The sequence below is a fragment of the Chiroxiphia lanceolata genome, chromosome 5 (assembly GCF_009829145.1).
Source record: "Chiroxiphia lanceolata isolate bChiLan1 chromosome 5, bChiLan1.pri, whole genome shotgun sequence".
NCBI lineage: Eukaryota > Metazoa > Chordata > Aves > Passeriformes > Pipridae > Chiroxiphia > Chiroxiphia lanceolata.
In genome coordinates this window covers 71312818-71326025 of record NC_045641.1, presented here as the reverse complement: position 1 = coordinate 71326025, position 13208 = coordinate 71312818, and the positions used below count along the sequence as shown (strand labels likewise).

The window sequence follows — 13208 nt, the reverse complement described above, 5'->3', positions numbered from 1 at the left end:
TCTGAGATGGACTTCTTTATTATTAATTATCTTAAACATTTTTGGTATTGACAAACCCCACATATCACTTCTCTGGACAAGTAACATATCCCAGTTCTTCCATATCCTTACTTGCTCAGTCACTTCACTGGATTAAGGCATGTTTTTGTGTTCCATTTGCAAAAATAAAAACTTTTTGTACAAACGTCTGGGTTCTTTTACACAAAATTTTTTCTTCTTATAGCCAAGCAGCAGTTGCTGTGTAAGAAAATATATAAATATCCTTTTTTTTTTTTAATTCTTCTGTACAAATATCTTCAGTATTTCCCCACCCCATCTAGTAACATTTTAACTGTACACTGTCCTACCTCATTCCTTTGCCAAGAGTTCCCTCCCCCCCTCCCCAGTAGAATATTTTGTATTTACACTTTCACAGCGGAGGCAGATAATGGGGTGGGGGGGCTCCCCCTCATGAGGAGTCCGTGCAGGGGGATGGTGGCGGTGGGTAGAGGTGGTGGGAGTAGCTGCGCTCCGTGTAGGGGGAAGGCGGGCAGCTCTCGTAGTTCTCCTCCGCCGACAAGTACTGGCTGCGGGGGGTGGGCGGTGGAGGGACCGGCTCTGAATCATAGTTCAAGTCACTGGTGTAGCCCTTGCCTGTGGCTGCCATGACCCTGCGGCTGGGGGCATAGTCACTGTCACAGACGTCTGTGCTGCAGGGCGTTGTGGGAGGTGCAAAATGCCGGTAGCTGTAAGGCCTGTAGCTGCAGTGGGAAGATCGATGGGGAAAAAAAAAAGAAGGGTCAGCGTATAGAAAGACTTTGGGCGATGCGCCTGTGAACAAGCTGGGGGGTGTCAGAGACTGAAACGGTTAATGATTTATGCATTCTAGGATTGCCAAGGGACTTTTGCAGGCTTCTGCAGGACTTTTGCATTATACCTCTGATGGCCCATCAAAGCCCATTCCCCCCCCCAGTCTTGAAGGGCAGGAAAAATCCTTTTGCTAGACCCCTCACAGAAACTCAGCACAGACCCAGGAGACGTTGGAGGCTCGTGGCATGGCCCATGACACTAACCATGGATATAGGAACTCATACCTTCTTTGAGTGTGGGGGCTTCCCTCCTTCACCCCCAACAGATCAAGGCCACCACTTCAACTGACAGACCTGGAAGCTGCAACTACCAAGTGTCATTGCTGGACCCCATGGGCGGTGACTATACACATCTTTCAACTCTCAGCTTTTCTTTCCCTTACTCTCCTTTACCCTTATCTTGTCTTTCCTCTCTCTCCCTTATGCATTTTCCCCCCAGGGGTTACCCCTATGATAGATAATATAGATGACAACAGCCAAAATGCTAACATACCTGTTCAAACAAAATTGTTAAAACGAACCCTACCTATATGTGTTTAAAATAAACCCTACATATATATGTTTTCAAACACCGATTATTCAGTTTCGTTTCACTCTAATCCACCCCAAAGGAATTATTGATAAGAACCTGGGTTACCCCCCCCTTTTTTCTGGGGTGGGTCGTAACAGGGGGGATAAGCCAAAGTGGAAACAGCAAGTAGATGAACCCCTCTGCAGCCATACACAGCATCACGCTCCTCTTGCTCTCACTGACTTCCCTGCAGAAGAGCCCACCTTCGACCACACACATTACAGTGTCAGTCAAATTACAGCAACCAGTGAAAGTGATGATAATTATTAATTATCTACACAACACATTCCCTAAGGACTTAATTGAGGTAGAAAAAATTGCTCCTGAGACAGTGGGGCAGGAAGGGCACCAGTGTGCATGTGCGTGTGTATAATAGCTGTGTTGCAATTACATGGAGAAGATATTCTGTTTGTATTATGCAATTGATGGATACAAACTTCTAAGCCCAGACAAGGAAACTGAAAATTACCTGGCATATTCATAGCAGTCAGGAGAATCATTCCTTAGAGCAGTAACTGGGATGAAATTCTCAAAGGCTGCTACCGCAAAACATCTTTTAAAATGAGCCCAATATAGTTCCAAGGAAACAAATTAGAAAGGGAAGTGCATGGTAGCTACAACTCCCAGTATCACAGTCAGTTGGGGATGCAGCTCCTCTATAGTCAAGTCAGAATATTAGGAAAGAAGTCAGATCAGAAGCAGCAAGATCAAGTGTTTAGTTTTGGGCAGTGGAGCATTTGGAAAACATTGAACCCTATGCTACACCCCTAATACCATTTTATCGTACTAAAAGGCGTTATCAGCTAACCACTGATCAGCAAGACTCATGCTGCTACCAGAATTTAGGTTTCTTTCATTAGAAAATTATTTATAATTTTAGAAGATTTTTTATATGGCTGCAAGGGATCATTATAAACATCTGGTCTGACCTTCTGCACAACAGAGGCCATGTTTTCTGCTAATGGAGAAGGGATGTCTGTTTAGCCCCACAGGCCTCATTATCCAAAAAACCCCAAAGGTGCTGTGTTAGGGAGGCACACTTTTCAACAGACAAATACAGCACTCTCTTCTCATTGACCAGATCTGCTGGTGATTTGGGAGGGGAACATTTACACCCTTGGGTAGCACAGGTCTGTTCCTCTATTTTTGTTCCTCTAACTTGCTATAAAATGATAAATAACTCCAGTATTCTTAAAGGAAAGGTAAGAAAGACACATTCAAGTAAACAGAGACAAAGCATATATGCCCATAAATACTAGTCAGAGAAAATAAGCAAAAGGTTGGCAACCTTTTCCAGATATTAACCCTTAATATGTCAAACTAGAAATTCTGTGGTTTATCTAGACCACAATATTAAATGTTACTTCTGACCTCCTTTATATTGTGAACTTTTTCTCCACAGGGTGTTTGCTTATAATTTCTCATAATTATGTAACAAGTTATTTTTGACAGAAACCTAAAAAAAGGCTGGGTTCACTCCAGGGTAAGTATTTTTGGCTCAAAGTTATTATGGTACTGTGTTTCTTTTGGTATTTAGCTAGTTTTGTGATGAGTGCTGTCATTCCCTCTAAATCAATATACTCAAGATACGTATCACCAAAACCACTTAGTGTATGATTTACCTCAAACTGCTGCACTTGTACACACGCATCAGTGACCCGATACATGTGAACCCATCTAAGCACTAGTTTAGTGCTTGCAGAATTAGGGCCTTTGATTGCAATTCTTATGGAGCAGAGGCTGTCTTTATTCTGCATTTTCTACACTAACTCTTTGATCCTGTCAGAAGCTATTGTAATAGTAATTACCTGTAGGATCTATGAGTGGATGGGCTGTTTGAAGAATAACCGAATTCCATGGTATAGTGTGAACGTTCAGTAGCTGGTGATGGTGGTGGGTTCAAAATCTAAGGAGTAAAAAAGGAAAAAAGCCACAGTTAAAAAGATACAAAGTAAACTCAAGAAAACACCAGTTTATAATTTTTCTTTTTCGTACTGTATTATAGGAACCTTAAATAAAGAACTGCATGCATAGCCCCTCCCAACAAATGCGATTTTTCGTTTGTTTATTCCCCAGTTCTTCTTGGTGTGGGCCTTCAGTCGCCTTAGATTGAATAGACTTCCATCAGTACGGTATCGAATGTAGATACCGTCCTGATCATCGAGGTCTGCTGTGGCCCTTTGGAGCATCATGCTAAAGAAGACGGTGAATAGGGTAGGAGCGAGAACGCAACCTTGTTTCACACCATTCTTAATTAAAAAGGGTTCAGAAAGTGTGTTGCCATATCTGACTTGGCCGTGCTGATCCTCATGGAAGGCCCACACCAAGACCTTAAACCATCTTGTCCGGGAGCTGCTTTATGCTGATGACGCCGCCCTTGTTGCCCACACAGAAGCAGCCCTGCAGCGTTTAACATCCTGCTTTGCAGATGCTGCTGAGCTCTTTGGGCTGGAAGTCAGCTTAAAGAAGACAGAGGTCCTCCATCAACCTGCACCTCAGGAAGTCCCCCATCATCCCCACATCACCATTGGCCAATCAGAGCTCAAATCAGTCCAACAGTTTAATTACCTTGGTAGCCTCATCTCCTCAGATGGTAAGATCGATGGAGAGATAGACAACAGGTTAGCTAAGGCATATAGTGCCTTTGGAAAACTCCACAAAAGAGTATGGCGTAATAAACACTTAAAGAAAAGCACCAAGATCAGTGTTTACAAAGCCATAGTCTTGTCTACTCTCCTATACGGCTCCGAATCATGGGTCATCTACCGCCACCACCTGCGTCTCCTAGAACGCTTCCATCAGCGCTGCCTCCGTACAATCCTTAACATCCGCTGGTCAGATTATGTAACCAATACATCTGTACTAGAGCAAGCAGCTGTCACTAGTATTGAGGCCATGTTACTGAGAACGCAGCTGCGATGGGCAGGGCACGTCTCAAGGATGAAGGACCACCGCCTCCCTAAGATCCTGCTCTATGGTGAACTTGCCACTGGCTGCCGCATGAGAGGAGCCCCAAAGAAAAGACTCAAGGACTCCCTGAAACAACATCTCAGCCTTGGCCATATTGATCACCATAACTGGTCTACTCTGGCCTCCAATCGGGAGGCCTGGAGACACACCATCTATAACGCAGCTGTCTCCTTTGAGAACTCACGCAGGATCACTCTCGAGGAAAAAAGGCAACGCAGAAAGAACCGTTTCTTGCAAAATACACCATCTAAGGAGTCTTTCTGCTGCGCCTTTTGCAATCGGATATGTCTGTCACGTATTGGCCTCATAAGCCACCAGCGTGCCTGCAGCAAATGTGGATAGTGCCTTCCCAAATCTTCGTTCGCGAAGCCTGGCCATGATTCCCCAGTTCTTCAACAGACACTCAAAATGCCATTTGTTGCCATTCCTATTAGCTACTACTAAGCTCTTCTCAAAAAATGCTGACTGCTGTGGCTATTTTGACATATGCAGTGCTGAAAAGTAAAGTTGAAGCTAGCTGCTCAGTACTAGATTGTCACTAGGGAATACCACTGCCCCAGGCAAACTGGCAGATATCTACTTCTGCTAGCTGTAGTTCCCAAGCAATACTCTGCTTATAATACTTGCAGCATGCTAGCTAAGGCAAGGATTCTTTCCCTATACAGGCATGTTCTTACTGAACACAGCACTTGGATTAATTTAAAGCTGATTTAAAGCATGAGCGGTTGATTATCAGAACTGAAAGCAGACAGTTGAAGATTTCAACCTTCACTGACCAAGCATGTAACTCTTAAACACTTGACAGTGGCTTGGTGAACCTAATAAAAATATCTAAAACAACCACCACAGATGCTAGAAGTGAAGGGACGGGGAGCAGCATACTACCTACTTGTGACTAGAGGGATGTTGTGGAGCTGCAAAACATTTGTTTACTTATTTATCTGTCACTTGTAAGACACGACATAAAACTTCATTTTAATTCCTTGAAAGTCTATACAGAATCAATCATAGCTTTACCTTCAGAGGCATGTGGTAGAGTATAATGAAAGGAGATCTCTCTGTCAGAGCTGCTTAATATTTTCAGGGATTTTTTTCATCTCCCCTGACATTCAATCTAACATTTTCTTCTGGCACTGAGCTCTCTCATAACTTTTTTTCTTAATAGAGAAAATTTCTAGACTGTTTTGAAAAAAGACAATCTCATCTTCCTTCCCTTTCAAAATCACATGTACCTGATATTGAAACAAGTTTATCAGGCTAGAAACCTAAACCAAAACATTAATTTGTCAATCAGTTAGACTCAGAAGATACCATTACTTCTCTGAAAGTTATTAAAGGTCTACAAATAATAGAATAACTTACTGGAGGAAAGTAAGTGCCTTTGGTACTTGAAGAACTACTGGAAGAGGCTCCAGTAACATGGGCCCTGTCATAGGGCGGTCCACTGCTCCCTCCCATAATGCTTAGGGAGCTGATGACAGATTTACCTCGAGACATACCTGAAGAACAAAGATGTATGTCAATATTCAGTTGAGAAAAGGAAGCTTAAAAAAATATATAATACAGAGGATAACAGCTGTATAAGCACAATTTGTAGAGCCAAAATTAATCATCTTGGTATTAAAAACAATTTCAGGGCTCCTTGGTGGACAACAGAAATGAATACCGTCATGGAATAAACGTGTTGATTTTGTGCATCACCTATTTAACTGCAGGACTTGGCACTGGGCTTATACTAAAGCTGTATGAAGAGAAACACATTTCTTGCACTTGAATGGCTTGAAAAGACTTGAGAGAACAGGCATTCAGGCACCATTTCTGTGCCTCAGAATAAACCGTGAAACTTACTGACCACCTGAACTGAGAAACTGAAATTGTGCAAGAGAAGAGAGGCTTTCTTGTTCTTTCATTTCAACATCATGTGAGCTTTTGTTAGTGACTGAAGCACACTGGCACAGAGTTCAAGTGGAAAACAGTGCTCGAAATGATGGGGAAAATTCTGCTCAAAGAGTCTTTATGCAGGTTATTACACAAAGTAATTTGATGCATTATTTTAACCCTGTAACAGCCTCACAGAACTTCTGTTCTGACAGGAATCTGCCGGATCCAAAGTCACAAGTTACAGGACATATTTAATTAATATATGCAGAAGTAATGCATTTAAATGAAGTGCAACATTGTGATGAAGTCTTACTTCTTAAACAGAGTAAAGTGTGCTTGGACTGGTGTTAGCAACTTCATCATCAAATGAAGTAAGCTGAGACTACAATTACTGCTGGTCATTATAGACTCTGCAAGAAGTTTCACAAGCATAAAAACTCAGTCTACAAACCTATCAAGAATAATTACATAATGTTTAAAGTCCCATGAACATAACTCTGCGTAACTTTACCCTGTACTGTCATGACACTTTGCTGATGCTACAGTAGTCCATAAAGAGGATTCTTTAGTAGCAGAAGAAGAAAACTCCCACATTATGTGCATCTATTTGAGCTTGTGGTTCCGCTAAGTACCTAAATGCCTGTGAATAGCATAGGTAAAGTAGCAGTTCATTATTATAAAGAAGGATGGCAAACAAGCCTTGAGAGTTCTGGCTTCCAATAGCTTCCAAGAATTATACATCTGGAACAGACATTTCCTGTATGAATACGCACAGCTGTGTGGTACCAAAGAACAGGACAAGGATCACACCATTTACTTACCAGGAAGAGACCCTGACAAAGAGCTCGGGTGAGGCACATAACCCAGAGGTACAGAGGCTGGTCCATGCACCACATAATCATTGGTCATTGTTTCTCCGTCTCCCTTCATGCGTGGGCACAGTACCCTCTGGCAGATGAAGTACATTGCTCCAACCACAAAAACTGTGAGGATCACACCAATGATGGAGCCGATCGTGTTGTTGGGCTGTGGCGCAGGTTCCTCTGTTGTGTCTAAAAGGGAAAAGGAAAATCAGACTACGAAAGTTTAAACCAACATCAGTTTTCCTTATATCTTTCCACACAGGAAAAATAAAGACCTCCTCTTCTGTAGGCAGACAACCACTTTCAAATTAATATATGGGAGGAACAAACAGGCCCCAGCACAGATGGCACTGTGCTAGGGACTCCAGTTATGCTTTTTCTTGTCATTAAGACAGTGAGAACTTATCATGTCACACTTGTTCATGTCACATAAGCACCTAGGTTATCCCCCAGTGTAACAGACTGACATTCCTTTTTCTCACCAGTGTAACATCCACTTATGGTGCATCACCTCTATCGTTCAGTAGTGATGAATTTTGGGCTTGATACTATTTATTAAACTACCTAACCTGCAACACATCTGACCCACCCTCAGACAGAGCTGAGCATCAGCTTGAGAGGTGCCATTTTATGAGGAAACTGTATCCAAAACAATTACTCAACAGTCAAAATGAGTGGCTTTCCCTACAACACCAATTCTAAGCAATGACGTTTTTGACAACTGCCCGCCTGTGCTTCATGAATTTGACAGGAAAAGCAGACTAAAGTATTTTCCTGTTCTAGTCAGTGTTTTACATCTTACATATTACCGCAAGTTTTTTCCTCAACACATTTTCTTCTCCCTGAACACCAAACCCACACTTTAACCAGCTTGTCATAGTCTACAGAGATAAGTAAACAGACTTCTGATCATACTGGAAGAGGAATGGTGACAACTGCAATTTTATTCTGGAAAGGCCAATTTTCCATCTTCTATTACAAAATTGGAAAACATATAAACTATAGTAAAGGTAACTACACAAATCTGTGATAATGTCACTGGTAACTTGGTAGCATGACAGAACATCTCCTATCATTCCTTCTCAAGATCAAGGGTCCAACTCTGGCTTTGCATTTTCACCTTACATGTGTGTCACCCTTGATATATGGATCTCTAACACAAGAAGAGATGCCCCTATTTAAAATTTCTTTTAAAGCACCAACAGTGAAAACGAACTTTTAAGTTGGAATTTTAAAGGCAGTGGTATCCTTGCAGTGCCCTGGAGATTTCAAGTTAGTGGATATCATGTTACAAATCATATATCAAGCTCAGAATTATATCTTTTCAAGATAAAAAGGAAATTTTAGAAGGTTTACTCTATAAACAGAGTGCTCCTCTAATTCTAAAAGCACCCGCTATTAACTCTCTGGATGAGAAAACCATGAAGCAGAGCAACTATATATAAAAGCCTCAGGGTGATAGAATTTTTTTAACACTGCACCAACTCAGCATACTAACACATTATAGTAAATCAAACCTTTTATTTCTTTTAAAAGTTTAAAAAGGTGAGTGGAAAAATAACTAGCCTTCTCTGCCTCAGAAACTACTTGTTCAGAACACAAATTATTTTTTTTATTTCTATTCCACCATGTTGTGTATTAATTGCATGACAGCAGTTATAAAAAGGAACATTAATTCTGGGAACGATTAATTCAGTCTGGTTGACAGAATAAAATCTAACTTGTAGGGAAGGTGAGAAACAAATTTTTGATGCTGCAACCAAGTTTCCAGTCTCAGGTAATACACTTACAGCATCCTTGCTCATCTGAGCTGTCACTGCAGTCCAAGTTGTGATCACATTTCTTGCTTTTCCCAATGCACTGCCCACTGGCACAGCGGAACTGATCAGTTAAACAAAGCACTGCAAAGAGAACCACCCACACACCAAGTGTCAGTATCAAAGGCTTCTCCTCTTCAAAAATATTAAGAAACGAAGACACCAAAGTGTACAGTCAGGAGCATCTTGAGAGAGTCTAGAGTGCTGCAATCCTAATTTCTCAAAGTAGCCAATGACACTAAAAGTCCCTCATGTGAACCATGCAAAAGTGATTTAGTGTTTTGTTGAGGATAGTGCACACTGGGTTACCTGGTCCTTACTGCCTACTTACAGTAAGAACACTACAAGATAAAGATACCTCATCTAAAATAACTCAGAAGCAGAAGGCCATTGAGAAGATAGGCACTTATCCCAGGACACAGTTATTTACTATAAGAATCACCAAATCTAACCATTTACTGTAATATAAGAGAGAAGAATTAAGTTATTAAAAATAAATCTGCCAAACCATGATGATAAAATTGTTTAAGAAAGATAAATGTGGTTTCTCATTGTCCTTGTGCTCTTCCTGTAAGCCAGAGAGCTCCTTGACCATGAGACAACATATTTTATTTGTCATTATGTTTTTAAACTGAAATGAAAGACAGAATATAAAACTGGAGCTTTGTCAGTACACTCAAAAAATAAACTACCACTTTGGGAAAAAAGGTGCTGCAGGTAAGGTGCTGGTCACTGCTGTTTACACATATTCCTGCCTCCTGTTTCTCATAAATCCAGAAATATTTTCCATCTTCATCTGAATTAAAAACTTAAACTAAAGGCTTTTCTTATTTGTAATCAATGTGAATACTCTGAATGGACCACTTTGAAGGTAATAAACAGCCCCCAGTCTGACATCTCCAGTTGTTGAGTGACAACTGGGAAGCTAAATTGCATCTCAACTGGCTAACAATCACCTTTCATCACACAGTCATTTCTGCATCTGTTTTTGTTTGAGCTGAAGCACATCTTTTCCATCAGCAAAACCTGTCCTTTCCAAAATTAAAAGAACCTAATTCTCATGGTACTGACAACAGTGCTTCCCTCTGTAATGATGGCTTAAATACTCTCTTTTGCTGTGCTCTACAGGAAGAAGAGGTCTTCAGAAATCTCATCTGTCTCTCACTGCTTACTCAGAAAAACTCATTTTGTTCAGGTATTGTAAAATAAACAATCCCACAACCTTTACTTGGTACAAGGTACACAAAAAGCAGTGACAAGGAATTGCTCCACTTGGTAGTTCATTCACAGATACCAGGTTTTTAGAGCTTAAAATCATACCATTTTTAATAGTACTTTTTATAGTGTTTAGACCACTGTGATGGAGATTAGTCTTAATTTCCACTTCACAGGTAGAGAAACAAAAATACGGAGTTACAAAATAATTTCCATTGAATAGACCAGTTTAAAAACTAGCAGAAACTTGGATCCTTCCAAATCCTACTCAGTAATAACACTGGTATTTATCATAGTGTCCCTATGACAGCTCTGTTTTCACCACACTTCAAAATATCCTCTGTACCTTCACAGTTCTTCTCATCTGAGTTGTCCTGACAATTTGCTTCTCCATTGCACCGGAGGGCACTGTCTATGCACTGTCCACTTTCACACTGGAACTGGGTATCTGAGCACACTGGGCAGTTCTTTTCATCACTGTGGTCTTCACATTCAGTGAAACCATCACAGCGCCAGGCCACCGGGATGCAGTCAATCTCACCTGTGAAACAGGTGAATTGCTGAGGGGAGCATGTTGGTGGTTCTTAAAAAATCAAGCAAACAAACAAAAATTAAAAATCCAGGTGAACAAACAGCTCATGCAGGTGAAGAGCTCAGCTGCTTTCACTTATCAAAGCAGCTGATAAACATGCCATGTCACAAGGTAACTTCCATATCCACTGCCTCCACAGTCATTTGTGTAGACCTTGAGCCCCGTGTGACTGATGAAGGCTCATATCAATGGGGGCTTGACAGACAAAGAACAAGAGGAACAGAGAAATAGCCCCATAAAACATAATTATTTTCTTCCTTTCCCATTTAAGACTCCTACACCTGTCTCTTAGTTGGTCTTCAACTCTTCATTTGAAGTCACCACGCTTTTCTACTCCCCCTTTCCTGTGACACCACTGTATACACAGCTGATGGCTTACTCTCTTTTTAAACGTTTGACAGTCCTTGTACAGAAAATGTTAAAAGGATGTAATGTGCTGTACATGGATGCACTGTGACTCAATGTCTAGTTATGTGCCCTTGCCAGTTCTGTTCAGTCAAAATTCTTTTAAAACAAAAAACTGCTCCATCTAGTCAAGTTCCACTACCTCAACACATCTGTTAGCTGTTATTTAATATTTACTACATTAACTGTTAATCTCATGCAGTAAGTAAGTGTGGGATTTTTTCCTCTTTTTTTAATCCCCGTTTCCTCCCTCTGCTTTTTAGCCTGGTATTAAACTTGCTCTGAGAAAATATCTGGATTATGTTAGCTCTTATTCCATTGTGAGACCACATGCTGCCTCGATGGCGAGATGATTGCATAATAAATCCATTCACTACAGTGGCACAAAGAGATCCAAGCACTTAAGTGTCTCTCCTCTCCTCCATTTCAACCCCACCCCTGGAGACACCAGGGTGGGGGTTATAGTTACTGTATCACCATGGAGGAGGCAACTTGCCCTTCTAGCACTCAAGTTCAGAAAGACACACGCAGGGTGAGCTTGAAGAGGACAACAGAGAAGAATAAAATGGCACAGACAGTGCAATATGCCAAAATGTGAGAATCTACCCCTATTTGAAAAAAGTGATAAAAAAATCATACAATTAAAAAATGAAGTCGAAATAATTTAGTGGTCTTAAGTAGAAAGGGTGAACAGAAATCCTTATTCAACAGTCAGTGATTTTTTTCCTCTTCCCTTCCTCCTTCTCAGTACTTCTAGATTTAGCTGAATGGGGTGGGAAAGAGGAAATGTGTACAACTGCGTAACGGCACCTGGTGCGCTGCTATGTTCTTTTTGCTCAGAAGCCAGCCCTGAAGATGGAGACACCCCACAACCCCAAAGGTGACAGCTCAGTGACACAGAGCATGGGAAAGACTTACCTCCACAGGACAGTTCATCCTGCAGCAGAACAAGGTGGACTGGGCAAGAACAGCGTGTGGTGCCATCGCCCTTCACAATGCAAATGTGCGAGCAGCCACCATTGTCTTGAGAACAAGGATGTTGTCCTGTGATTTTAAAAATAAGAAAGACGGAGACTGACAAGGAATCTTCACTTCTTTTATAACCTTTCAGCGATTTCTCTGGGCCCATCGGTCTCCCTTCATTACTTCCTTCCCCCTGGGGAGAGCATTACTAAAAAATCCCTGAAAGAGTTGTATTTTTCCCTTTACATCAGTAATTATAACGCACATTGGTAACTGTCCATGATCTGAAACCACTGTAAGAATTGTGCTGTGGCATCTACTAAAACGGTACTCAAAGCATTTTGCTTCTTGTGTGAGGTAGAATTAGTTCTCTGCAGCAAATGGTAGTATTAGTAATACAAAAAGATGTCTTGGATTCCATACTTCATTTTCTCTATCAAAGACCATTAAAAAAGTAAACTTTTCTAATTTATGAATTCTGAAGCTTCTGTGCTGTCTCCAAAATTCAAATTAACATGCTCTAGATAAATATGTCTCTTCATTTTAATGTTTAATAAGGACAACATACTTCTCTTGGAACTCCTGACAGATTTATTGAGATTAATAGCACACAAAACTAGTAGTAGTCTGCATTGATGTTTTAATTAAGCATCCCCAGACATTTTTCTACATATTTCTCCCAGGCATGCACCACAGCCTACTAACCAGGCATATTTCCTCCAGGATGACAGCAACTCCACTGCTTTAACCATCTACCTCCCATCATTTCAAGAGTTATGTGTGTGGGGAAAGGCCTGGTAAACAGAAAAATTTTAAAAGTGCCGCCATGTTCAACACAAATTGTTATTTAATACACACTTCCTTTGTCCAATGCAACATTGCTCTGTCATTCACTTTCAATATGAATTACCACCATTAAAAACTGTTCACTTTGCCTTCAAGGCAGGCAGTCCATTGAAACATTTGCTGCTAGTAAAAGCCCCAAGAGCTGTGCTTGCCTAAAGAGAGCAAACAACTAATAGCAGTTCACTAACATGATCCAGAAAATCCTCTCCTGAGGATAACAGGACGTTTCCACTGTGC

The 13208-nt window shown here is 41.0% G+C and overlaps 1 protein-coding gene and 1 long non-coding RNA gene across 3 annotated transcripts in view; one reads left to right on the top strand and one right to left on the bottom strand.

The window, feature by feature from the left end:
- Window positions 1–202: 202 nt before the first annotated feature.
- LRP6 (LDL receptor related protein 6) overlaps window positions 203–13208 on the bottom strand; it is a 119941-nt gene continuing 106935 nt past the window's right edge. For both annotated transcript variants that reach the window (XM_032689594.1, XM_032689595.1), the window contains 7 exons: window positions 12081–12206; window positions 10512–10748; window positions 8924–9034; window positions 7092–7322; window positions 5752–5888; window positions 3228–3325; window positions 203–740 (listed from right to left, as the gene is read on the bottom strand). In XM_032689594.1, the coding sequence (XP_032545485.1) occupies window positions 449–740; window positions 3228–3325; window positions 5752–5888; window positions 7092–7322; window positions 8924–9034; window positions 10512–10748; window positions 12081–12206 (1232 nt within the window). In that variant the 3' untranslated portion in view covers window positions 203–448. The remainder of the gene's footprint in view (window positions 741–3227; window positions 3326–5751; window positions 5889–7091; window positions 7323–8923; window positions 9035–10511; window positions 10749–12080; window positions 12207–13208) is intronic.
- On the top strand, window positions 2890–12724 carry LOC116787748. Its single transcript, XR_004357433.1, has 3 exons — window positions 2890–2902; window positions 10079–10145; window positions 11911–12724. It is a non-coding gene; the product is annotated as an uncharacterized LOC116787748 (long non-coding RNA).